Source organism: Fundulus heteroclitus, chromosome 2, assembly GCF_011125445.2.
Source record: "Fundulus heteroclitus isolate FHET01 chromosome 2, MU-UCD_Fhet_4.1, whole genome shotgun sequence".
NCBI classification, from domain to species: Eukaryota; Metazoa; Chordata; class Actinopteri; order Cyprinodontiformes; family Fundulidae; genus Fundulus; species Fundulus heteroclitus.
This window is the reverse complement of record NC_046362.1, coordinates 22,489,526-22,514,440: the sequence shown is the minus strand read 5'-3', so window position 1 is coordinate 22,514,440 and position 24,915 is coordinate 22,489,526. Positions and strand designations below refer to the sequence as shown.

The following is a 24,915-nucleotide window of genomic DNA, read 5'->3' as shown; positions in this document are numbered from 1 at the left end:
TTCAAGATTAAAAAACAAAATCAATGCGTGTCATGACAGAAATGGTTCAATTGTTTTCAAAGGCTTTGGGACTCCAGTGATCCACAGTGAGAGCCATCATCCAGAAATGCAGAAAAATGAAACAGTGCCGAACAACTTACCAAAATTATACCAAGAGAGTATCAACAACTCATCCAGGAGGTCACAAAAGAGCCAGAACAGCATCTAAAACACTGGAGCCTCACATGACTCCGTTCAACAGCAAGAAAGAAAAAAAGAGACGCGGGCCAAATGGATCTATGGGAGAGCTCCGGGTCAAAACCTCTGCTGACCAAAAAAGAACACGAAGGCCCATCTCACATTTGCTAAAAAAATAACATCATGATGTCCCAAAGACTTTTAGGAAAACTTTTTCTATAGGCTAACAAAACAAACGTAAAACTTTTTGGTTGGTGTAAGTCCTACCACATCTGGTTTCAAACGAACAAAATTTCAGTCAAACATGGTGGTGGTGGTAGTGTGATCTAGGGCTGCTTTTCTGCATTAGAACCTGGACAACCCTTCTGTCATTGATGGAACCATGAATTTTGCCCTGTGACAGCAAATCTGAAGGAGACCAGATTCTGATCGGCTCTGTAAAAACAAACAAAATTAAAAAAAAAAAACATTTTGGAGTGGCCTAGTCAAAGTCCGGACTTAATCTGACCAAGATCCCGTGGAGTGACATTAAACAGGTTGTTCATGCTCTAAACTCTTGCACGTGCTGTTGACTAGAAACAATTCTGTAAAGAGAAAGACACTTACTTCACATCCTTGATGGAGCTTTTCTCAACCAGGGCTGACACAACCAGTGAGGAGGTTTAAGAGGGGCAACCACTTTGTAACATAGAGCCAGACTGGTTTAACCTCTTAAGACCTGATAATTGAAGTCTAAACATAGGCTTTTTCATGCCTGAAAGGGATCACTTTCTCTTCAAACATATATTTTTCTTTCTCCTGACAGATCTTTAAATGAGGTTGACAACTGCTCAAACACATGTTTAAAGAGAAACTGATCTTTTCTGCCTCTTTTCGAATGTGTCTCAAAGCATATGTTTGGACCAATGTTCTCAGGTCTTAAGAGGTTAAATTCTGTAGCCATTTGTTCCTTAATAAAAAGAAAATCATACATTTTAAAAGGCATTTTGTATTTACTCAGATTATCTATTAAAATGATCTTGCTGTTTGAAACATTTAAAGTGAGACAAAAAGGCAGAAATAGAAGAAATCTGTAACTGTGTGCTCCTGTTATCTTTGCAATTAACTGGCTAACACGTATTTTATTTTACACAAGCACATTAGTCTTTGGAGTCCAGTATGTGACCTTAAAGTAATCACAACATTTTGTTTGATTACATCACTGTGTCACATCCAAAGAGCATTCTCTGCATCGCTGCGACAGAACTTTACCTTCTTTCACGGACATATTGGTACTTTCCTTCATTTTAAATTTGAGCATCCAAGCAATGTTTTCTTTTTTTCTTTTTTTTTCTTGAACCTGCAAGAATTAGAGTCTCATATCAGCTGCAGCATGTGGCAGACCAAACAACGCTGAGTTAGACTTAACAACTCTGGAGGCAAGCGAGTCTGCAAAGTTCAGCTGCATTTACCTTTACCGCCCGCATCCTAACTATGGATCAGACTGGAGGACCGGAGCTCCTCCTCCCAACATTTCTGCCTGAACAAAATCTTTGTTCCGCCGGGAGACGGTTACATTAACAGAGCAGCAAAAATTACTGGAACAGGTCTGACCGGGACTGAGTCCAGCATGCAACTTCTGCGCCACCTTACCTCAGCAGGTGGGTTTGTTGTCTTGGTTTAAAATGCAGATGGTGATAACTTTTATTAGAAATATGTGTGTGTGTGTGTGTGTGGTGGGGGGGGGAGTAGTAATAAAATTAAATGTCTATCACACCATGTTATTTTATATTGTTGTTTTGATATAAAGCTAGAAACACATATTTATCATCAAATTGTATTTGTTTTCATGCGTGTAGTTTTTTTTTTTTTTCAAATATAAGGTCAACATGTTTCTCTAGATCCCCTTAAAATGTTCAAATGTGGACTTTTTGCATATTTGCCCTGGACTTTCTGGTACGGCATTAATAGCCATTAGAACGCATCTTAGGCAGAATGATGCTTTTATGAGCTAATGCTTTGGTTTTAATGACCAGTCTTTTTGGTATCATCTGGTTTTGGCCGTGAATCAGTTCTGGGGCAGGTGGTCTTCACTAAAACACTAACACGAGAGGTCAGTAATAAGATCTGCACGCTTTCTATTGTTTTTGAGGCAGTTACAGAAACACGTCTCTGAGCTTTAAGTTAATATTTTTAGTAAATGTAGGAAAACAAAAATACTGTTCTGAAGAAAAGTGAATGTAGAGTCCAAAATGTCAAAACGTTTTATTTATCAGAAATTAAAATAGTGACATTTCTTTTCATCTTCTTACTTACACATCATGGCAATAACTAATATATATATATATTTTTTACATTTTCTGTTCCAACTTGCCGAAGCCTTTGATATTCTCCATTGTTCTGCACACACAGGAACAGATGAACCAGCACCTAATGCAGCTCTTTTTTCCCCCGGCGCACAAGGAAAACAGAAACATCAGTCGCATTACAGGCGCTGCCGCTTACTCTGAGCGCTCAGATTTTATGTCAACATAGTGGCCAGACATCCTTATCGTCTTTTAATTCAGATACAGGGGATGATCGGCGTGACTGCTATGGGGGGTTATGGACAAAACTCGTCCCCATCAGAGTCTGACTCTTTCACGCAGGCGGTGATCTGAGCTGATTGTGAACGATACAGTTTGGAGAAACTGAATTTTATCAGCAAACGGAAAACAGTAGCAGTGTTGGGGGAAATCTCTCTTGCAGAGCTTTTCTGATCTGCAGTTGTTTCACAGTCAGCTGGTGTAAAACAGCCTACGGCACAACATCTAACTTGGACACATATGAAGCTGTAAAAGCTGCCGGTACAAACAGAGATGGGGAAGCAGCTTGTCTGGTTCTAAGAAATGCCTCTTTTCTGTACAGATCAAATCAACTAAATGTAATGTAGCGTGAAAAACATTAAAGCATCACTATAATTTCATGATATTTACAAACAGCTAGACTTTCTTACACTCTTTGAAAAGTTCTTTGATAAGTAATTTTCTGGGGTTTCTAAAAGTAGTTTAAATTCAATTAAATTTTATTTATTTATTTTGGACTGCTTTTTCACTCAGAGGGAAAATGTACAAGTGGAGGACAAAGAATGACGAAAATACAGTATGAGCTAATTGACGAGTAGTTTTCCGCAGCCTTGCTATTACTAATATCCAATGAGATGAACTATAGTACTGTGAAAAAGTTTTAAATCACTCTGAATTTATTTCATTTTAACGTCCCAGGAGACAGATTTTTGTAATCTTTTACAGAGGTCGCCATAGTTTCTGAGATCTTTCTTTGGACTTGTCTATCTTTAAGAACCGCTCGCAAATAAGTCCAATGAAATAGTTTCTGACATCTTGAGCTCAGACTGGAGCTGATTCACCGCTATAGGAGCCAACACACTGAATGCTTCTTTCCTTATCAGTTCGAACACGAGGAACATGTAGAAGGATAAAGTCATTTGAGCGTAAAGCATGTGAAACTACTAGATCTATGCAAAAGAGAGCTTAAGTAAGTTGGTGTTAGTACAAGTAGAGATTTATAGATCAGGATCATCAAATGATTGTTTCTCCGAACACTTAAAGGAGGCCAATCAGCTTTTGCATACAAATCACAATGATGTGTCAACGTCCTACTCCCAGTTATAAACCCTTAAAGCACAATGATAAACAGTATTCAAAGATTTCAGACATTTGGTTGAAGCATTCATATATAAAACATCTCCATAATCCAGAAGTGGCAGGAAGTGTGCTGCTGCAACCAATTTACTTCTAGCTTTGAGTGGAGAAACACGGTCCATTTCGATAACTATGGGAATAAAGTGTAAATTGAGAATAAAGTGTAAAATTATGAAAGTAAAATAGTACTTTTTTATGAGCTCTGACAAAAAAATAGGAGTGTTGAGCATCTTGTAAAGTTATACGTTGGTACCGGTTTCACAAATAAAAAAATAAAAAACTTTTTAGTGTATCAGAATCAAATCATCCCGCCACCCCCACTTTGGTAACCCTTATTCTAAGTAATCGTATTTTTAATGGCATTTTAATTATTGTTGCGTCTAATCCAAAGTGTTAAACTATGTCATGGTTGGCATCACTGTAAACTATTAGTAATCTGAACTAAAATGGCAAATATTGAATATTTGCCGGATTGCTCTGAGGACAAAGCTAACGGTGACTTGTCCCCTTCATCAGTCTTTCTGGAAGAAGACCGAACAATGACCTTTCCACAAAATATCTCAGGAACAATGTTGCATTTTGGACATCCTTGTGTGCCCCAGTGTGTCATCTTCCTGTATCATCTTCTGTTTCTGTTGCTTTCAGGTTCCTGGAGTTCCCACTCACACCTGGCATGTTTCTTTATTGTCGCCCTGTACTCTGGAGGAGCGTCGTCCCTTTACGGGCCTGCCGTGGCCACGGGCCTCGGATCCGCCTTCTCCGCCGCTCAGACCAGCAGCGTGGTGGGAGGCAAGCAGAAAGCCGTGACTTTCAACAAGCTCTTGGTCAACACCGGAAGGGACTTTAATCCGGACACCGGCCACTTCCGCTGCCGCATCCCCGGGGCTTATTATTTCTCCTTTTCTGTGGGGAAGTTCCCCGGCAAGCTGCTCTCTGTCATCCTGGTGAAGAACGGGGAGGAGGTGCAAGCCATCGCTTATGATGACTACCGCAGGATTGGCCGGAAGGTCCAAAGCCAGAGTGTGATGATAAGTTTGAAGGAAATGGACACCGTGTGGCTGCTTTTGCAGCAGAGTCCCCAGTATGCCGTGTACAGCAACGCTGGCCCTTACATCACCTTCTCTGGTTATCTGGTGTACCCAAAGCTTCAGCCAGCCGCTCATGTCAGCAACCACCTCTCCTCGCCCGCTCTGTTTTACCCCGACTGCCCGCCTGAGGCTGTGGAGCGGCCGCGGTCGGCCTTCTCGGCGGCCCGGACGTCCACGCTCGTGGGTCAGAACGGCAGGCACCACGCCAAGCCTCCCCTGACCTTCGACGTGGAATTTGTCAACATAGGGGGCCACTTCAACAAAACCTCGGGCCTGTTCACGTGCCGCGTCCCCGGGGTGTACTTCTTCGCTTTCACGGTGGGCAAACACCCTCGCAAGGCCGTCTCCGTGAAGCTGATGACCGGGAGCGGGCAGGTGCAGGCCATGGTGTTCGACGAGGACACGTCGAAGAGGAGAGAGATGCAGAGCCAGAGCCTGATGCTGCAGCTCAGCAGGGGGGAAACGGTGTGGCTGTACAGCCAGCAGGACAAACGCTACGCCGTTTACAGCAACCAGGGAAGGTACACCACCTTCTCTGGCTTCCTGGTCTACCCCTCTGAGGAAACGACCCCCAACAACCCAGACAGACCCCACCTTTAAACAACTCTGTCTGCGATGCTGTCTGTGGTGAATGCCTGGGTCTGTGGGGGAAATTAAGTGATTTAAATGTGGACGTATGAGGCGAGTTTGTAGTGTTTGCTTTTGTTTTGTATTTTCTTCGGGTTTTTTGTTTTCCACCAGATGGCGCTACGAGACAGAATGACGCACAATGCCCAGCAGCAGGTTCTGACGCATCACCGTGATCCTGTGGCCAGAACAAGAATGTAAATTATGTATATTTTACTTAATAAAACAGCTTGCTTTAAAAACACATCATGGTCATGTCGCAGTCTCTTTCAGTGTTTTGTGTAAATCAATACTATATAAATTCCTTAGAATAAAAAGTGGTAATGTTAAAATACATTACCTTGCAAATATGTTTTTTATGTTACTTCAAATTTTCTGCAGATATATGTAATTTGATTGACCAAGACAAAGTGTTGCTTAATAGTGAAGAGGAAGGAAAACGATAGATGATGTTCACCTTTTATTCTGATACCTCTACATTGTCAGCAGTCATTGCATTAGTGACCAGAGTCCGCCTGTAATCTAATCTCAGTATAAATCCAACTGTTCTGTGAAGGCCTCAGAGGTTTGTTGAAGAACATTCGTGATCATGGAGGCCCAGGAAGACTGCATGTCTGGGATGATGAAGTGGCGAATTGACTGAATTTATATAGCATTTTATAGGCATGTTGACGGGAGACAGGGAGAAACTGGAACAACTACGCCACCCACTGGGCCCCAGTTGCATAAGGAGAAGTAGGATTAACGTATAAAACAATGTTCTGATGTGTGAACATCTCATGGAGCACGGTTCCATCCGTCATCTGAAGATCTAAATAGATGAGGCACAGCTGAGACAGAACCGACAGCCTGGGTAACCAGAGAGGCGGCCAGGAGGCCCATCGTAACTCTGGAGGAGCTGTAAAGATCCCCAGCTCAGGTAAGAGGATCTATTTGTCACGTCATCCACTAAAAAGCTAGCCTTTTTAAAAAAGTTGTGAAAAAATGCCTTTGTTGATCAAATATAGCCGCCAAAAGCCCAATTTGCTGCAAGTCAAGTTGAAGACACAGCAAACAGGTGGAAGAATGTTCACTTCACCCAGAAAACATTGTGAAACACGGTGGTGGCAGCATCATGCTGTGCAGATGCTGTTCTTTTCTGCAGGTGCCGGGATGCTGGTTGGGGTGAATGGGAAGATGGATGGAGCTAAATGTAGGGCAATCATGGAAAAAAACCCGTTGCAGGGTGTAAACACTTTAGACCATCCAGAGGTTTTCACATTTCAGCACAACAATCCTAAAAATCCTGCAGGAGGCACAATGGATATGTTCTACATAAAAGCAAATCCATGTGTGAAAAAGATTGAGATGTTTGTTTGTTTTTTTGTAGACAATTTATATTATTTGGCAGTTTCTTGCATGTTTGATCCATTTGCTGTCTGGGCAAGGAGAGTGAGTATCTTCTGTCCTAACGGCAGCTGGTAGGGATGGTTGTGCAAAGACTGGGCCGTTTGTACGGACTTATGCATGGCAGCACCTGGTGCTCATGGAGTAGAGGTAGAACTATAGTTGCTTTCACCTCAGTGTCTCCCAAAATCTCAAACAACAGTAGAAGTGCCTAAATTTGTTGCTAGTCAATCTTTAAACAAAAAAAGTTGCCTGAGCACCCTGAATATACGGAAGAGGATCAGGGCCATTAAAAAAAAAATAAAATAAAAGTCTATTCAATTCTGACTTTTCTCAGAATTCTGAGATTAAAGTCAGAATTATGAAAAAAAAAGTCAGAATTCAGAATTTTTACTTTAATCTCAGAATTCTGAGAAAAAAGTCAGAAATGAATAGACTTTCTTTTTTTTTTTTTGAATGGCCCTAATCCTCTTCTGTACTTGCTAAACATAGAGAAACAGTTGCAGGATTTTCTCTGAATAGATTCTTACCTCTCTGTGCTTTGTCTAACTTCCTTTCCAAACACCTCACTTGTTCTTTTATGTCGTATTTACTGATCGAATTAGATATTTATTTATTTTTAATATTTCCAACTGGTCGTCAGCTTATTGTGACAACAACAAGATGGCACCCGAACAGGGACATGATAATGTATAATTAATAAGCCAAAAACGGTCAGGTTCTGCTCCCTGGCTGAGGTCTTGGTGTATTTTATTATTTTTTTTGCTGTTTGCTTCTGTGAGGGCAGATTTCTAGGGGGGCTCTCTGAGAGACGACAGTCGTAATTAAATACACCAAACACCCTCAACAAACACCCCAAAGACTGATGGTTTAGTTCTGGGTAGTTAAGTTCCAGAGGGCAGAGATTCAGGCTAGCATATTGAAGACAAGCCTATAGTGGTATAAGTAAGTAAGAAAGGTATAAAAAAGAAAAATATAATGCTGAAAATTGTTCCAAATCTTTATTAAACAATTTTTATTGGCTATTATAAAATTGTCTGATATGTTACAGTCCTCTTATTGAGACGTTCCTGCTCTTACAAAGTCAACTACAGTCATAAATAAAAAATAATGCGTTCTCTGAGATTAAATAAAGGATTTATTTCATAAAGGAAATAAATACTTTGGCATTTGATTATTCTTTGGAAAGTTTTTTTTAGGCAATCCAATTGGATTTACACACATTTTATACGAAATAGGGTATATTATTTGTTTCCAGTGATGTATCCTCTGTGGTATAACAAAGGCTGCCATGTAAAACCTTTCCCTGGAAATGTCAAATATTAAGGCGGATACATAAAATGTACCTTTTTATGTGTCACACAAAAAAACAAAGCCATTATAAAACACTAATCTAAATATCTTACAACCTGCTTCTTGGCTTTGTAATAATTTCCAGTGTTTGTACTTCTTTGACTCATCAATTTGTTTTATAAAATAACCCCCAAAAGGCAAAAAAAGAGTATTTCTAATGTTTGCTTTAAAGCCAAATATCAGTAATAAAGCTTGAACATAAAAAAAGATCTGTTATAATACGCATATGTTACCATAACCTGCTAATAAAGTCAGGCACAACCAAAGCGAATGGGATGTTCAGGAACTGAATCCCGCAGTACTAACTGGCTCCCCTGCTGGAACGTCCATCTCTTCTTCCCTGCTCGCCGTGCCTCACTGCACGTCCCAGATCTCGCAGAGCAGCGGGGTGAATTTGTGGTCGTTCACCCTCCAGGAAGTGAGCATCTCTGCGTGGTGGTGGTTGAGAGTCCTCAGCTCCGTCAGCCGCCCCAGGAGGCGAGCAAAGTACTGCGGCTCCTGCGGATGCTGCAGAAGGCACAGCTTCTTCAGCAGGTCCACCATGGGCTCCTGCAGTCGCTCCACAGCCTGCTGGTCCTTTACAAAAGGCCGGTCTGGGGAGGAATACGGAGCACACTGTTTGTACAGTAAGCTTTCAAGGGGTATGGACATTAAAAGCATAGCAATAACTACCAGGAAGAACAGCAGACGGAAGTAAAAGATGGCTCACCTGGTGTCAGGATGGTTATTGCAGTGAGGAGAGCCTGTTCCTCCAGCACCATATGGAGTTCACCAACACTTTTGTAAAAATTAAACAAGGGCGTGATGAATTCTTCCGATATACCTGCAGAAACAGCATTAATCCATGTGTAAGAAATTACTTATTTGAAATAATCAAGGTTTGAAGTAAGTGTTTTTGAAATGTTAAATGACTAAGAACCACTTTGCATATCTATCTATCTATCTATCTATATCTCTATCTATCTATATCTATATATCTATCTATCTATACATATATATATATATAAAATATATATATATAAAATATATATATATTAAATATATATATATATATATATATATATATATATATATATATATATATATATATATATATATATATGAGGGGAGAAAGTATTTTTGGTATTGTATAATAATCTCCGTAGCCTACATGGTCATCTAGTTTGCTTGTATGATGCCATCTCTTCACTTTTGATTGCTGCACGGAGCGATTCTCATTCTTCAGGCTGGTACAGAAAAGCACCAAGACAAATATGCATTTATCTGCGGCAATAAGCTTCAAAGTCCACGTATTTGCATCGTGATCCAGGGAGCAATTTCTCTTCTCCTCCCAGAGGTGTGAGGACAGAGGGGCTGCTCCTCTGTCCTGTTTGTTTGGTTTTTTTCCACTATTTTTCTCCATTTGATCTTGACCGTTTTGCCAAATACAATGGCTTTATACAAGCAGGCAATCTTGAGTCTTCTAAAATAAAGTAGAGGGGTATATACACCTCTACTCTATATAGACCACGATTGTATGATTTACATGTGAAAAGGAAGGATTTAAAATATTTGTGTTTTAAAAAATCTATAAATATATTATATGCAAAAACTAAATATCTGAGCGCAAGTCAAAATAGTGATTATTTAGAGTCACAACTAAAGCCTCAAAGAGGGCAAGGAAGAAGCAACAGCTTTTAGTAACAGCTACCGTTTAAGCAGTCTTTGAGTCAATATTATCAAAAGAACCATTTGTTGCATTTAGTCGGTGGACCATGGAGAACTAAAATTATGTTGCTCTCTAAACTTGCTTTAAGGTTAAAAAAAAGGTTGAATAAATACATTATACAGGTCAATTAAAATGTTATAATCGCGATATATATTTACATTTTTTAACATTTTTAATTTTCATTGTTTTTACAACATATTAAATCATGCTTTAATTTGAAATGGCCCTTTAACAAATTTAAACAATCTGATTTCAATATCAAATATTGAAACTGTGTCAAACTTAGTTTGACACCCAAAGAGCCTGTTGAGTCACACCCTCAAAAAAACAGAAATGCAATTTCCTGAGGATGATCAGGATGATGATGTAGCACAAACAACTAAACAGTTTGGGAAATATCTGAATTTTTTTCTTGATTGAAAAAAGCAGTTTTAACAGGAAAGTTTCCAACACAGGTCTGACAGCTGATTAGTAACAGAAAGAGGGTGGAGGGAATTTCTTTTTTCTACAAAGTTCATCTCTGCAAGTAGGTGAGATCCATGGAAGTACAAATGCAAAGAAATCTGTCTTCATGGTCAAAAGCCGCCTCTGGGTGGGAAACACAATTTTCTCCAGCATCATGAAACAACTTAGAAAAGTAGCTTAAAGGGAGAAACAGCATAAAACTGAAGCAAGAGAATTTATGACAAAACAAGACGCCATGGCTCAAGCAGTGAGTCAACAGCCAGACCACTTAGGTGACTGTAGGTGCTGTTAACATAAAGTTTCTCAAGTAATGAAATGTTTTCTATTGCAGCAGATTCAGCTCTCTAGCAGAAAATCAAGAAGGGAAACTTGCTATCAGTTCATGACCTTAAAGGACATGTATCATGCAAAATCAACTTTTATGAGCAATTAACTATTTTATGATGCTATTCTTTCATACCCAAAGTGGTATTTTGCTTGATTAATGCCTGTCTGAGTAATCCTCCTGAATCTTGCTCTCTGACCAGGACCCAACCCGTCTAGGAAGTACTTATGTTGAGTGCACCGCCCCTGCCCAGCAAACAACACCAATGAGCGGTGATGTGAGGCATAGGGTCATCATTTCTGCTCAAAGTTGAGATGAAGTAGCTCTTTTAGCACCTAATCTGCACATCAATAGCAACTCCTCTTTTTGATACCATGCTGCAGCGGCTCTAGGGCGACCCCACATGGGGAGAAGTGGCGTTGCAGCAGAGAAAAGCGTCTTTCTTCCAGATTGGAAAAAAGCACCAGAAAACAACTCCTATTTCATAACAAATGAATACTCTGTAATGCCAAAGGCAATATTTCATCATATATGTGCATATAGTTGACTTTGGTAAGCTTAAAAAAAGCATGATATAAAACCTTTAAGCTCAAGCACACTTGTGTTGTGCAGTAGTACAATGATCCAAAGCAGCTCATCAAGTCCACCACTGAAAGACTCTGAAACCCACTGAAAAAGGAAAAAAACAAAACAAAAAAAACAGATGAATGTTTTGGAATGACCTAGTCAATGTTTTGGAGTCAATGTTCCATGGAGGCTGGACTGTGCAAGGAAGAGTACACCAAAATCCTTCCCCACCAATGTGAACCAATTCATGAAGGCCACAAAATAAAAAAATAAAAAGCCGGAAGATTTAGGCGTGACGAAAAAGCAAAAAGTGTTCAGTGTTTTTTGTTTTCAGCCATCTTCCTGTTTAATGCTTGGAGGCAGTTGAGGCTCGTCAAGCGAGCTGAGGGCGTCTGTCTGCCTGGAGACATCATTATCATAATCATCATCGTCATCCACATCATCATCATCATGGAGCTTTCAGAAATGCCAGTGGGCCTCAGAGGGAAAGAAGCGCACAATGGCACTTTTGATGTTGTGATAAGAAACAATGGTCTCTTCAGACAGCTTTGCTGCCTTTTCCTCCCCGACTGGCCTTTAGTGTGAATATCTCTTATCCCCACCATTCACCCAGGAGTTGAGGGACTCAGTGACACACACATACTTCTGCCGTCACCGCTGCTGTCTAACTGTCCGACCAGTTTGACACGATGACACTTCACACGCATAACAATGATTTTTAAAACCAGCACACCAGTACGGAGGATATTTGTGAAAACGGAGAGAGGCAGCGGGTGCGTTTTAATGCCCTGCAGCCCGTCCGGTTTGGTGTTCTTCGCCTGGAAAAACGCAGGCACACCTGAACAGAGTGAAACTGAACCCGCCAAGGGTGTACGTGTGCATGTGTAACCGACACCCGGCCCGGGATCAGGAGGTGACGCGCACGTCTCTCCGCTGCATCGCGCGGATCAAATATTTAGCAAGAATCCGACCAGATTTGGCCAGACTCCACCTGACAGAGCAAGAGACGGAGAGGCGGATGGCATGCAGCAGAAGGTGCTACGTTCGTGGTTCCAACGTAGTTTTCTTTTTAAAACCCAGGCTAACTTTTTTTTTAGATTGAATACACGCTATTATCTGCACGTACCTTTAAAGGACAACCATCCAAATATTGTGAGGGTGTGTGTACACATTTAAGCCTGCATGTATATATTTTCCACATGGCATTCAAACTTGTGCACCTGACTTTTGTCATCCAGATCAATTAAAACAAACTGATTTATTCAGTCCAGACTGAAATGTTTACAATTATAACGAATAATTCAGAGGTAAAATAGATCAATAAATAAATATGGCATTAGTAACTGTAATGAGTGCATGGAATATATGGCCTAGAATTGTATGATTACATGAAAAAGAGCAGTTGTTGTTTAAGTCATTAAGTTTTTTACATTTAAATGAAGAAACTGATGTTTTTCTCTACTCAAATTTCAGTTTTTCAAACATGTCAAGATCAGGAGACTTCTAAAATTAAATTCAGCGCTTTCTAAGACTTTTTTAAGGCTGAGTGAGAACCTCTGTATTGTTAGATTTTTGTTATTTTTGCAGTCAAAACTGGACCTTTCCTGTACTCTATAGAGTGAGCAAACTCACCACTTTTGCGTATCCTCTCTTCTAAAACCTCGGTGTGTCCTTTCGGCATCTTCCTGCTGAAAACTTGAGCCGAACGCAGAAACATGGCCTCCACAGCCGAACCCTTCAGCAGAGCGATCTGATCTTCATGATCCAGAGTCAGAAACCCTAAAAAAATAAAATAAAATACACCTCTCTGACTTTTCTGTCTCTTACTATATTAGATACAGTCCTGTAACAAAGTATTTGCCCCCTTACTGAATTTCTTTTGATTGCATTAAATGTTTTATATCAGTAAACAACATTTTGGTGTTAGATACAAAACCACAAAATCAAACAGTGATCACCCTCTTTGGGAATTTAAGAATAAACTTAGATTTTCCCAGTTTTGTTTTTTATTTTTTTGGAAAGCTGAGTTTCATTTCACATGGTGCACCTCGGTCTAATAACTACCAGATCTGTAGAGTCAAGGAATCGCTTAAATAGGACCTGTCTGACTACATGAAGTAGGTAAAAAGATATTAAAAAAAGCAATATACCCTGATCCAAAGAAACTCAAGAACAGAGGAGAAAAATACCTGGAATATTCTTCGTGAACTCCACCAACACCTGAACTTGGCTTGTTGCGATTTCAGTCAAGAGGAGAAAGTTTTCCTCTGTACTGTATTGTTCTTGTAGCTGGGAGAAAAACAAGAATAAAAAGATGATTTTTTTATTAAATTATTCCACATTATGCGAACATAATTCAGCATCAGGCTGAGCAAGTACCAGCTTTTTGGTAACATCCTGGGGGATTTGATGTTTGTTGTAAGCATCTAGAATGAGCTTCATGAGTGTTTCTTGCTCTTTAGTAATTTCCACCTTTTCCTACGTTTGAAAAGAGAAAAAAAACATGAAATTCTTGTCGCAGATTGACTGAATGTGCTTTGTCTATATTCATCAGGGACTCTGCAGGACGCTGTGTTTACCTTTGACAGCCTGGTGGTTGAGGTGACCTGCTTGTTGTCGGCGCTGTCTGCGCCCTCTGTCTCGTCTCCTGTCGACCGACCCGGGGAGGTCTTGGTGTTCTTGCGTAGCCTTTTGGATTTACACTGGATCTCTGTCAGCAGGCCTGTAGGCATCGACGAAGGCTTCACTTTCTGACTCAAACACCTCACGGCTTTTTAATCCAGAGAAGCTTTCCAAAACTAAACAAACTCTCTTGAACTTTCAATAAAGAAAAGACTCCTTACTGATATCAAATACATGAATTCATCCAAGATCCCTGTAGGTTGCATTTTATTGAGTATCTGTTTTATTTTACCATTTGATTAAATAAGTTTAGCGCATATTCAAAGAAGGAAAGGGGATTAAGAAAATGCTTTAATTTTTTTTCCCCTGCCTAATTAGCGAAGCTGTTAGTGCGGGAACGGATAGTATCATGAAGGCCCTCCATGCTGCAATATTGATCACAGCTGCCCTGAAGTATTCATGAGCAACAGGAGTCCAGTATGTCCTTCAGTGATTTTGTGCTTTTTAACAGAACAACTGGCTTCTGAAACTAGAAAATTGACCAGAGCGAGAGCTAAAACAGCCATTTTCCTGACCACATAGCAGTCAGCGACGTTGATTTCTTCTAGTCTGAACATTTTGTCAGACCGCTTCTCTTCCAGGAACCGAAACAAAAGCGGAGCCCTTCGTGTCGTGTGATATGAGCGACATATAATATCCCAGGGTAATTAAATAGACCACGTCAGAACGGAGAATGAGGATTCGCTCCCAGACAGACTCTTCCTGCCAGGCAGCACCATGTACGCACATCGACGGCTGCAAAGCTGCGTTTTAAAAGACGTCTGCATCGGTACTCACACTCTGCCAGCATGCCCATCTCCTTGCATTTTCTCAGCCTGCACTCCTGGCATTTCCGCCGCATGTACATGTCCATCTCACAGTTGCCGCCACTCTTGCATTTGTACACGGCGTTCTTTGTTATGCTGCGTCTGAAGAAGCCTGAACAAGACCAGAGCAGGACAGTGACTTCACTTCGTTTGTTGCATTCTGTGTTTTGTGTTCAAAATGGACTAACGCTTTAAAAAATCTGTTTTTTTTAGATCTGCAAAATTTGCACTTTTTTTTTTCAATGAAAAACTAAAAATCCCAAAGGTAATTTACAAGATGCATCATTAAAAGCTAACAGTTTGGACCCCATCATCTTGTTGTCCCATCATCTTCTTCGTTCTTCACCTTTCCATGACACCATCGGTTTCTGACGTAACTTGAAAGGACAAAATCCTGAGAATACATTTGACTTCCGCTAAGTCTAGTGAGTCTGGGCATTGATGCCAAGAAATGTCCTTCTAGGATCAGAGCTCAGACTTTACTTTATGTAAGAAGCTATGGTTGCTGTTTATCTAACTCATAAACCCAAGAAAATACATCCGATTATAAAAATAAATCTAAAATATTATATTTTAGGCAGTATATGAGCTAACTAGCAATCTAGTTATGTTCTATCATTTTCTTATGATTCCAGCTTTTTCCAAACAATCTATTTTTAGCAGGGGGGGTTTTAATCAGGGCTGCATTCCTTTCAGATTAAGTTCTGGTTTTGCATACGCTCAAACCCAAAAACAACGAGCACCAATGGAATACTGCCCTGTTTTCCCTACTTTTTAGAGGCTAAACTGTTGCGTGATCCATCCATCCCTCCATCCATTTTCCAACACGCTTATCCCTATTGGGGTATCTCCAGCTGTCAATGAGCGAGAGGCGGGGTACACCCTGGACAGGTCGCCAGTCTGTCACAGTTGTGTGATATGGACTAATTATTTGTGAGGAACAGCAGTTTCATACTGGTGTTCTGATAGTGTTACTGTCATACTGATGAATCCATTTAGGCCTAATCTAGACCAGCAGCCCTCAAACTGGGGTCCCCGAAACCCCGGGGGTCCCCCAACCACGGGTTGGGGGTGTGTGAAAAACATGTTGTGGGCCTGAGGAGGCACTGCTGATAATGTCGGGGTTGAACTAAGTAACAAAATGGACAAATATTTAACTCCATCCACTTCATCAAGTAAGGAAAAAGCCAAATCAGTGCTATTTAACAGTATTAAATAGTAACAGTATTAACAGTACAAAGGGCTGTTTAAAAAATACTATCAGCATGAGGAATCTAAAGGGGTCTGTGGAAAAAAATGCTAAGGGGTCCCTGGCCACGAAAAGTCCCTGATTTAGACGGCAACAGGTGAAAAGACACACGCACAATCTCTGCGCTGCTTGTTTAGCTGCTCCTCACCTTGAACCAGTTCTAACCTTTGGCCTCCACCAGGCGGCTGGTCCACGTAACGCCGTTAGACCCATCAAATATAGTAACAAACGGCGCTTTAACTCATTAACGTCAGGACAGCGGTTAGCCATTCTGACATCGTTAAACACAATGAAACGCAGCGTCGAGGGGCCGAGCTCAGGTTGCTCGTGCATTGTGCAGGAGAAAGGTGAGAAGGAATCCAATCGGGGCGCCGTCACCACGCAGGCCCGTGTCTATTCTCGGTGAAACGGCAGCACAGGTCAGCCGCCGCGCTCCTGGCATTGTCCGGCGCGGCGGGGTGGAATTACACTCATCCCTTCAGCCTGCTGTGCCACAGGAATCCCTCCGAATTCACGATGTAATAATAAAAAACACAGGGATGGGCTGCTGAAGGTCGCAACGGCGCTTTAAGACAAGTTAATCATTTGTGAACAGGGAAAGACTCGTAAAGTGCTCCCTCCCACTGTTTTATACAGTCATTCAGGCTTTTTTTTTTATATACCTTTAAAGTCTGCATCAGTCGGTCACTGTTGAACCTGCCTGATGTCGTAGGCTACGTGGATTTATTCCCTGTCCTTGGTGGGTAATTAAACATTCCCTCCTCAGCATTTAGAGCATGTTTTACGAGCGCTTTTTCAAGATCTTCAAAAGCCCTCACTTGAGCAGACTATCTTTAAAAGGACATAAAAAAATATTTCATTTTGGGGGGAAAGGTCCTCCTCTTCAGGCAGGACTGATGCATTTCAACGCAGATCTCTAAAAGTTGCGTAACTCTGGTCACTGTTGCCTCATGCGCACATATGATTCTTACCCAGATGTTTGGACTGTAGAAATAAACACTGGTGTCATGAACAGGTTCTAAAGGTCTACAGATATGGAGGACGGATTCTTTGCAATGCAGGGCAAATGTCTCTGAGCTTTTAGGTAAAAAATGTAAATATCATGACCGCCTGCGACTGGACTTTAAACGGATATCAGCTAGATTCAGCTAGCTATGCTGAATGCAGTGCCTTGCTAAAGTCTTCATACATCTGGAAGTTGTTCCACACTCGTGCCTTGAGGTCACGTTACAACCTCAAAACTTAAAGCATTTTGTTTGGATTTTAGTTTATGGACCATAAAATGCGGCAAATAATATTTTTACCGACAATAATTTCTCTATGAAGGCTTCATAGATTTGTTCCAGAACAGTTCAATGTATAAAAAAGATTGTTTTGTTTGTGGGTTTTTGTGACTCGTGACAACAAACAGAAAAAATTCACCTGTTACATTTTAGTATTTTAAGATCTCTGTCACAACGGTGGGGGTTGGAAGAACTTGGTATTGACTAAAAGCCAGTGTTGTAGTCAAGTCACTATGCCTCGAGTCCGAGTCCAGGTTCGAGTCTCCAGTGTTCAAGTCCGAGTCAAGTCCAAGTCATTAAAAAAAATCTGAGTTGAGTCTGAGTCAAGTCCGAGTCGAGTCCCTATTGATCAAGTTGAGTCCAAGTTCCGCACTAAAGTAAGCATAGCCTACATGTTTTTAAACTAAAAAAAAAATCCACACTCCACCACATTGCACTAATAATTTAGATATTAAAATCATACACCAAATAATATTCTAATGACATATTAAAATTTTAGCCTAACGATATAAAAAAGGTCGAGTCTTTTTCTCAATTTCCGAGTCAGAATGATCTGAATGTAGGAGTCCGAGTCCAAGTTCGAGTCATCAGTGCTCAAGTCCAAGTCAAGTCACGAGGCTCTAAATTTAGCTAATGACTCGGACTCGAGGTCGAGTCTCGGACTCGAGTACTACAACACTGCTAAAAGCAATCAAAAAGTTTGAGAGCAACTGATCTAGATCAAAGCATGTTCATGTATCAGAATGGCCTAGTCAAAGTCCAGTCCTAAATCCAGTGAAGAATCTGTGGCAAGACCTGAAATGTGTTGTTCACCCTTTATCCAGTCTGACTGAATTCAAAGACCAATGCTGCAATATCCTGTGATCTTGAGTCTTATGACGCAAGACTTTTCCACAGTGCTGTATCTCCTGTGGAAACTCCACACACCTTTGCATCCTTCACAGGTGAGAGCGTTGTAGTGGTATCCAGAGGCCTTGTCTCCACAGACCACACACAGTTCCTCCCCTTTGATCCTCCCAGCCTGGTTCACGTGCCGGTTCCTCTTGCACACAGCCGGCACAACAGAAGACCCCTCCTCCATATCCACCCCATAACTGCCCTCCAGGGGTCCCTTCCTCAGTTCATACAAGCCCATGTGGGAGTACCAATCGTCCCCGCCGTACGGAGGGTAATAGTTCTGAGTGGAGTAGTATGGAGTGGCGGACATGTTTGGCTCCATGGGTGGGTACTGCATGCTGGGGTAGGAGGTGAACGGCAAGATGTCGGAGTCCTGGAGAAGGGGACTGCCTTGATCTGCCAGTATGTCTGACGAAGGAAGAAAAGAAATGATTTAGAAAATATGCAACGCTGATATTACCGTTGTCTAGAATAACCATAGATTTAACACATTTAAAGGACCTGTTGACATAGTCCACCCTGTGCTGCGCATCAACATTTTCATTCGGCCTTTCTCACTGTGCGTGTGGTCCATTTCTGTTATTACACTGATTAGCGAACCATAGGAAATCTAAGATTTTAGTGACTTTTTTCCCCAAAGTATTGTGACACCTGTAGGAACAATAAATTTACCATTGTGAAGAATAATCTAACTTGGTATTAAGGAGCACTTTTCATAAAACAACAAAGTAAAATGTGAAACGTACTTTTTGTCGGTCAAGTTCACTGGCACTTTAGTTAATTAGCCTGGTAGGGAATTACTTTTAGAAGATAATAGGATGTTTTTTTTTGGTAGTTTTAGACTCTCCACTTATGCCAATATAAGTGGAGAGTTTATGCTTCCATATCCAGACTTATTGATATAATGATTTTTTTTAAAACTTTACATTTATTTGAATGTGTTTCCTAAAGTCCATCACAACTTATCAGCATCTATATACAAATTCTAGCTTGTGGTCAATATCACTATATTCTCTTGAGCACATACATACATACATACATACATACATACATACAGTACATACATACAGTACATACATACATACATACATACATACATACATACATACATACATACATACATACATACATACATACATACATACATACATACATAGATTTCATTTCAGTCACTAAAACAAATAGAAAACAGGTGATTATCCCTTATTTCCAATTCACATCTTTCCATCTTTGAATCTATTTGTTTTAATTTACGTGGATGAGTTTTAAGTCAGTTTATGGACATCATTTTACCTCTTAATATCATTATCACCATAAGCATGTATAGTCTACTTTTTAATTTTTGCTATATAACATATTGAGAATGAAAATCCCCCCACCCCCAAAAATATGGGAGAAGTCCACTACAAACTCGCAACCTCTCCAACAGACACTAACATGATCCTCGTGGCTAAGAGGAACTGCAAGGAAACATGGCAAATCATCAGTGCATTCGTCATTGTCGTGTTAAATCACCTGTAGTCCTTGGACTGATTATGGAGATCAATTTTAAGTGCAGCTTTAATGGATGAGACCATTTCATTGAATTTAAATGGTGGAACTTAAGTGTCATAGGCGGTAGAATACCAGGACATAAACCATGAGCACTTACCAGTCAGTTTAAACCATATATCTCTCCTGTATCACTCCAGAAATATAAATGCAAAGCCAAACGTATGAAAAGCAAAACTACTTCAGCCCGAAGGTAATAAAACACAAAGATCTGAAAAGATTGTGATCTGGGGAAGATGATGACAATGGGCATGCGGGTGTAAAAAAATTAGATAACAAAACCAGGCGTGCTGGAAGCGAGACTCAACTAACCAAGAGGATTTTCCTAATGTACAAAATGATATAAAACAAGCAGAAACATGATCCATCAGAATCTGAGAGGGAAACATGGACTCAGAACGATGAAACTAGCGCCACTAGAATCAGAAACCAAAATGTAGCACAGTAGTAAATCTGTACCTAACAATATTAAAACTACAACCTGCAGAATCTATTCCTAGTAAAACCCATCTCGCCCGCTGACAGCACCCTAGGAAACACAAAATGCCATAAAGTCATAAATGATTCACAACCTCTTTGTTCACAGTACACCTCGTCTTTAAGACTGGGGACGTACAGTAATCTTACCCCAAACAAGCTATTGACTCATAAGGATGTTAAAATGTTCAATTCAGTGAACCAGCTTCTAGAGCAATATTATTCATAATTCATGTCCATTCAGACACACAGAAATAACTTCAGCGAAACACAGAAATGCCCTCAGATGATTATTTGTTGAGAAGAATGATTCACTGACCTCTTGAAGTCTTGGTCTGAACCATGGCCGTCTCCATGTGGCCAGAGACACCAGACTACTCTGAGTCTTCGCTCTCTGACCTCCACAGTCCCGCTGTGTTTTGTAGTTCGGTCTTTTTCTCGAGTTTTAACAGAAAAATCATCTTCCACTCACACCTGTTGATCTGACCTCTTGCTAACGATGCGAAAACATCTTGCTCCCTGGTTGAGAAATGCCAAAGGGGAGCAAAGGTTGCTGAGGCTATTCATTAACTACCTAGTTATGGCGTCCTTACATCATTACAGGTAGCTTGCTGATTCAGGAGTTTGTGCGCGAACGGACTGCTACTGTACGACGTCTGGATTTCGCTACAGGCTCATTTACAAATTTGGCGGGTTAAGAACGGCAGCTACACGGCTGGTTGACGGTACCATGTATGAAAAGCTTTTTTTTTTCTTTTTTTTTTAAATACTGAGTGAGAACAAATGAGGATGGGTGAATGGTGGATTTTGTTTTCTTCCACTGGTGACCTGTCCTTGCACAGAAAGTCATATACTGTTATTGGTGTAGGAAGGAACGACCTTCTGTACCGGCGCATTTTACAGTTTTACAGAACCAAAGGCCCTTTGGTTGTTCATCGATTTATTGCATAAAAGTTGTGCTAAACAGATTTGCGTGTTTTACCTGGAGGAAATATTACCCTCTTTTCGCATCTATGCAGACGATACTTAGATTTACTCACACTTGACACGCCAAAAGCTCCATCTACTTGTCTTAAAGGAACTATAGCTGGGATTGTTTTGAACTTCCTTTAATTTTATGGATATGAGCTGAGCTAAAGCTCTTTGGATTCTGAGTCACTGTCAGCACTGTTTGTGTCCGTTAGCTTAGCCTTGAACAATTTAAAGAAATCCATGCTGGAAAAGTTGTTGGTAAAGCTTTCATTTTTTTTAAAGTCTAGACCTTTTCAAGTTTTCAAGTTATTACTATGGATGAGATCAGGGAAAAAAATAACTTTGTATATGGACTTATGCTGTTCTTGTTATTGTTGACTTTCACTATTACATCAGCTTATGTGGGGTTTTTTCTTTATCAGAAGTTTGTGCCTTAAACGTTGTGATGTTGAAATAAATTAAACAAAGTCAAACTTAATAAAAGGGTAATCCACGCTGGACGCTCTGGATGTTGTACAGCGATTCTCGAAAGTACACACCCTTGTTAAAACATCCAGTTTTTGTGGTGTCAAAAAAACGAAGCCATGAATAAAAATGTAAATTTTTTCCAAGCATTAATATGATGTAAATCCTCTTTAATTCAACTGAAAATCAAACAAATCAATTAGGAGAAGAAATTAAAAAATTATGCACATTAACATGTGCTTAAGCTAAAATTTTGGCAAAGGACACCTTTTGATTTAATTTCAGGGTTCAGTCACCTACAAACCTAACATAAATCCTACAAAATCATATTAATCAGAAATAAAACTTGCCTATCCAATTAAAATCTTCCTGATATTTGCTAATTTGCGTACTTTAGTTAAAACCAAAGTTTGTCTGACTGTACAATGGTGTCAGTCTGGAGAAGGGAATACAATCCACAGCACTATCTATATACCATAGCACACTGAAGACAATAGCTAAAGAAAATATTAAACAACAGTGACATTATGAAAACTGGACGTTACTCTAAGATTATCGTAAAAACAAACATGTAAACTGGTTAAGAGAACAACAGTAACATGAAAGGAGCTGCAGTAATTTCCAAAAAGTACTGGTTGTGCTTTAAATTTGACAGAAATGTCCTTTAATTTCTATACATCTGTACTGATTACCGTATGCTTACAAAACAGAAGCCAATTCTCTCCTGAAGGAAACATCCAATGTTGGCCAAAATCTTCTAAAATCTTGCAGGAGAACAAGTTATGATCCGATGGAACCAGATTTTTTAATTTGGAGCAAACTATTAAAAGGCAGCTTTGGCACAGAAACTGCACAGGGCATCAATAAAAGAGCATCGTGCTCAAAGTATAACATGACTGTGGCATCATCATGATCTGGTGCTACTTTTCTTCCAAAGAGAATGTTTTTGTTGTTGTTGTTTTTTCTATCAAGCATCTGAACAACCTTCAGATGTTTGATAGAAAGCCAAGGATCTTAATGAATCCAAACACACATCCAAATTGATATTTTGGAACTGCCTAACCAGAGTCCAGATGTCTCATTAAGAAAAAAATTTAGAAATAATTTGTCACGGTCTCATCTTCAAATCACACTTCTGAGAGCAACTATAAATCACGGCCCTCTTTATCACAGCAGTCTGAATTGCAGCAGATTTTCTGTTATCACGATCATGACAGCATGAGCACACCTACTTTTGTTCTTGCATCACCCTTAACTCACATCCTCCCCTGCCACTTCTGGCTTCCCGTTTTTTAACATCAAGATTGACTTAAAAACATTTTTTTTACTGTGTTTCAAGAGTTGCCTTTTCCTTTTCTTTTCCTTTTCTCGTATTTATTTATTTATTAGTCTGTGTGGTTCCTGCCATTCACACTTACCAAAGAAGTGGGTGCTCTCAGGGATGGAGAACTCATCGCTGGGTGGGATTTGCAGTGGTCCCACCACATTGATCTCGGGGCCCTCCCAATCATTCATTCAGGAACGCTTTCTGTCAGCAACTTAAAAATCCCACACAGCCAGGGGTCGTGACACGTTTTTGTCTGCTCCTGCAAAAAGATTTAAAACTTGATTTCGCCGTCTTGCCGAAGCTCTTTTAAGCAAACAATGCAAATAACCATTTGGATCCTGGGCAATAATAACGGTGTAATTAATCACTGGCACACCTTGACAGATTTGCTCTCTCCCACCCACGGATGAGATGTTTCGTAGCTGTAAGCAGGAAGAAAGAGAATGAAGGTCAGGTCACTACAAAGCCTTGGGAAGCACAACCAATGCAAACGAGACAGCCCTTTTTTGTCTTTTCAGTTATTACGCTAGCTCTCTCATTATGTACCAGAAGCTTCAGCTAATGTGCAAGATCTCCAATATTACTTTCCATTTAATCTCATCAAAGATGCATTTAACATAGCAAGCCTCCAGAGGTAGGTGGCATTTAAAAAGTAAAACCAAGGTGTGTTTTAAAAAAAAAAATCAAGGAGCTCTTTTGATATTTTCTTCTCCCAGGGTCACAAAATGGTCACACTGGACATTATCGACGACACTGCCACATTGTTTTAATTAAGTCAGAGTAATTTCCCTTGAGATAAAAAGCAACCCACATGGATTCCTTAACCTTCGCCCCGCATAAAAGCCACACATCGAGTGACAGTTAATAAAGGCATGGGAAAAGTAAGCACACTATTGGACCCGTAGGATTTAAGCATGCCACTTTAGAAGGGCCACAAGGCTGACCAAGCTGTTGCACAATGACACTGAATAAAAGAGATGCTCACAGGCCAGAGAATAAAAGGTACACAAGCAAATGCATGGTTGTGAAAAAAAAAGTATTTGACCCCTTGACAGTTCTTCTTCTTTGTTTTTTTGTGTGAAAATTAAACAGTTCAGGTCATAACAAGTTTGTTTTCCTACCAGACAAAAAAGAAAGAAAGAAACAAGTAAATATATAGCATGATTTTCAAATGGTTAAAATTGTGAAAATTAATTTATTAAAGGAAAAGGCTATTTACACCTAATTGGCCTTATAGGGAATAATAATTCCTCCCTCTGTTGAATCATGAAGTAACCGTGATTAACCACATCGTTTTGTTTAAGCCTGATTATTTCCCGACCTGCCATAGAAACAATGAACAGAACTTGTCTGTCGGGATTAAGCTGGATAAAATATATGAAAGACAACACATCAACCCCAAGTCTAAAGAAATTCAAGAACAGATGATAAGTTGAAGTCACCCACATTTATAGGGTATAAAGCATTCCTAAGACTTTGAGACTTCAGCAAACATCAGTGAGAGCCATTATCCACAAATAGAGAAAACATGGTGAACAATGGATGTGGGTCCATAACACAGTATTTCAGAAAGAAAACATGATACCACCACTCTATCAATATGACGATAGGGTAAGGGTCTGCGTTTACTTGCTATACCATGAATTATTTGTGAAAATCCAGTAGGAGAATGTCTGACCATCCGTCCATTAGTGGCCTCATAAGCTCAAGCGCACATTGGTTGTGCAACTGGACAATGATGCGAAACACTCCAGCAAGCCCAAGAAACCAAAGTGGTTTTAAAGTGGCACAGTCGCAGCGTAGAATAGATTTAAATCTGATTCGGATGCT

The 24,915-nt window shown here is 40.2% G+C and overlaps 2 protein-coding genes across 3 annotated transcripts; one reads left to right on the top strand and one right to left on the bottom strand.

Moving 5' to 3' along the window:
* The first annotated feature begins 1,613 nt into the window (after nucleotides 1–1,613).
* On the top strand, nucleotides 1,614–5,770 carry c1qtnf13 (C1q and TNF related 13). Its single transcript, XM_012876028.3, has 2 exons — nucleotides 1,614–1,817; nucleotides 4,503–5,770. The coding sequence occupies exons 1-2, from the start codon at nucleotides 1,787–1,789 to the stop codon at nucleotides 5,543–5,545; spliced, it is 1,074 nt and encodes a 357-aa protein (XP_012731482.2). The 5' UTR covers nucleotides 1,614–1,786; the 3' UTR covers nucleotides 5,546–5,770.
* Nucleotides 5,771–7,944: 2,174 nt separating this feature from the next.
* On the bottom strand, nucleotides 7,945–23,340 carry nr1h4 (nuclear receptor subfamily 1, group H, member 4). Of its 2 annotated transcripts, none has more exons than XM_036151082.1 (9): nucleotides 23,177–23,340; nucleotides 18,324–18,701; nucleotides 14,836–14,976; nucleotides 13,956–14,098; nucleotides 13,756–13,854; nucleotides 13,566–13,665; nucleotides 13,009–13,155; nucleotides 9,021–9,134; nucleotides 7,945–8,904 (listed from the first exon to the last, which is right to left on the bottom strand). In XM_036151082.1, the coding sequence occupies exons 1-9, from the start codon at nucleotides 23,271–23,273 to the stop codon at nucleotides 8,666–8,668; spliced, it is 1,458 nt and encodes a 485-aa protein (XP_036006975.1). In that variant the 5' UTR covers nucleotides 23,274–23,340; the 3' UTR covers nucleotides 7,945–8,665. The 2 variants fall into 2 exon arrangements, with proteins under 2 accessions (XP_036006975.1, XP_036006982.1); XM_036151089.1 differs by lacking the exon at nucleotides 23,177–23,340 and adding an exon at nucleotides 20,641–21,067.
* Between the last annotated feature and the right edge of the window lie 1,575 nt (nucleotides 23,341–24,915).

What these genes read in the sequence shown, in the direction of transcription:
- c1qtnf13 (XM_012876028.3), top strand. Translation starts at nt 1,787, where the DNA reads ATGCAACTTCTGCGCCACCTTACCTCAGCAG. An exon ending in GCGCCACCTTACCTCAGCAG is followed by an intron (nt 1,818 to 4,502) that starts GTGGGTTTGTTG and finishes TGTTGCTTTCAG; the next exon opens with GTTCCTGGAGTTCCCACTCA.
- nr1h4 (XM_036151082.1), bottom strand. Translation starts at nt 23,273, where the DNA reads ATGAATGATTGGGAGGGCCCCGAGATCAATGTGGTGGGACCACTGCAA. An exon ending in CACCTGTGAAGGATGCAAAG is followed by an intron (nt 14,977 to 18,323) that starts GTGTGTGGAGTT and finishes GGTCTTGTTCAG; the next exon opens with GCTTCTTCAGACGCAGCATA. An exon ending in AGGATGTTACCAAAAAGCTG is followed by an intron (nt 13,666 to 13,755) that starts GTACTTGCTCAG and finishes TTTTTCTCCCAG; the next exon opens with CTACAAGAACAATACAGTAC.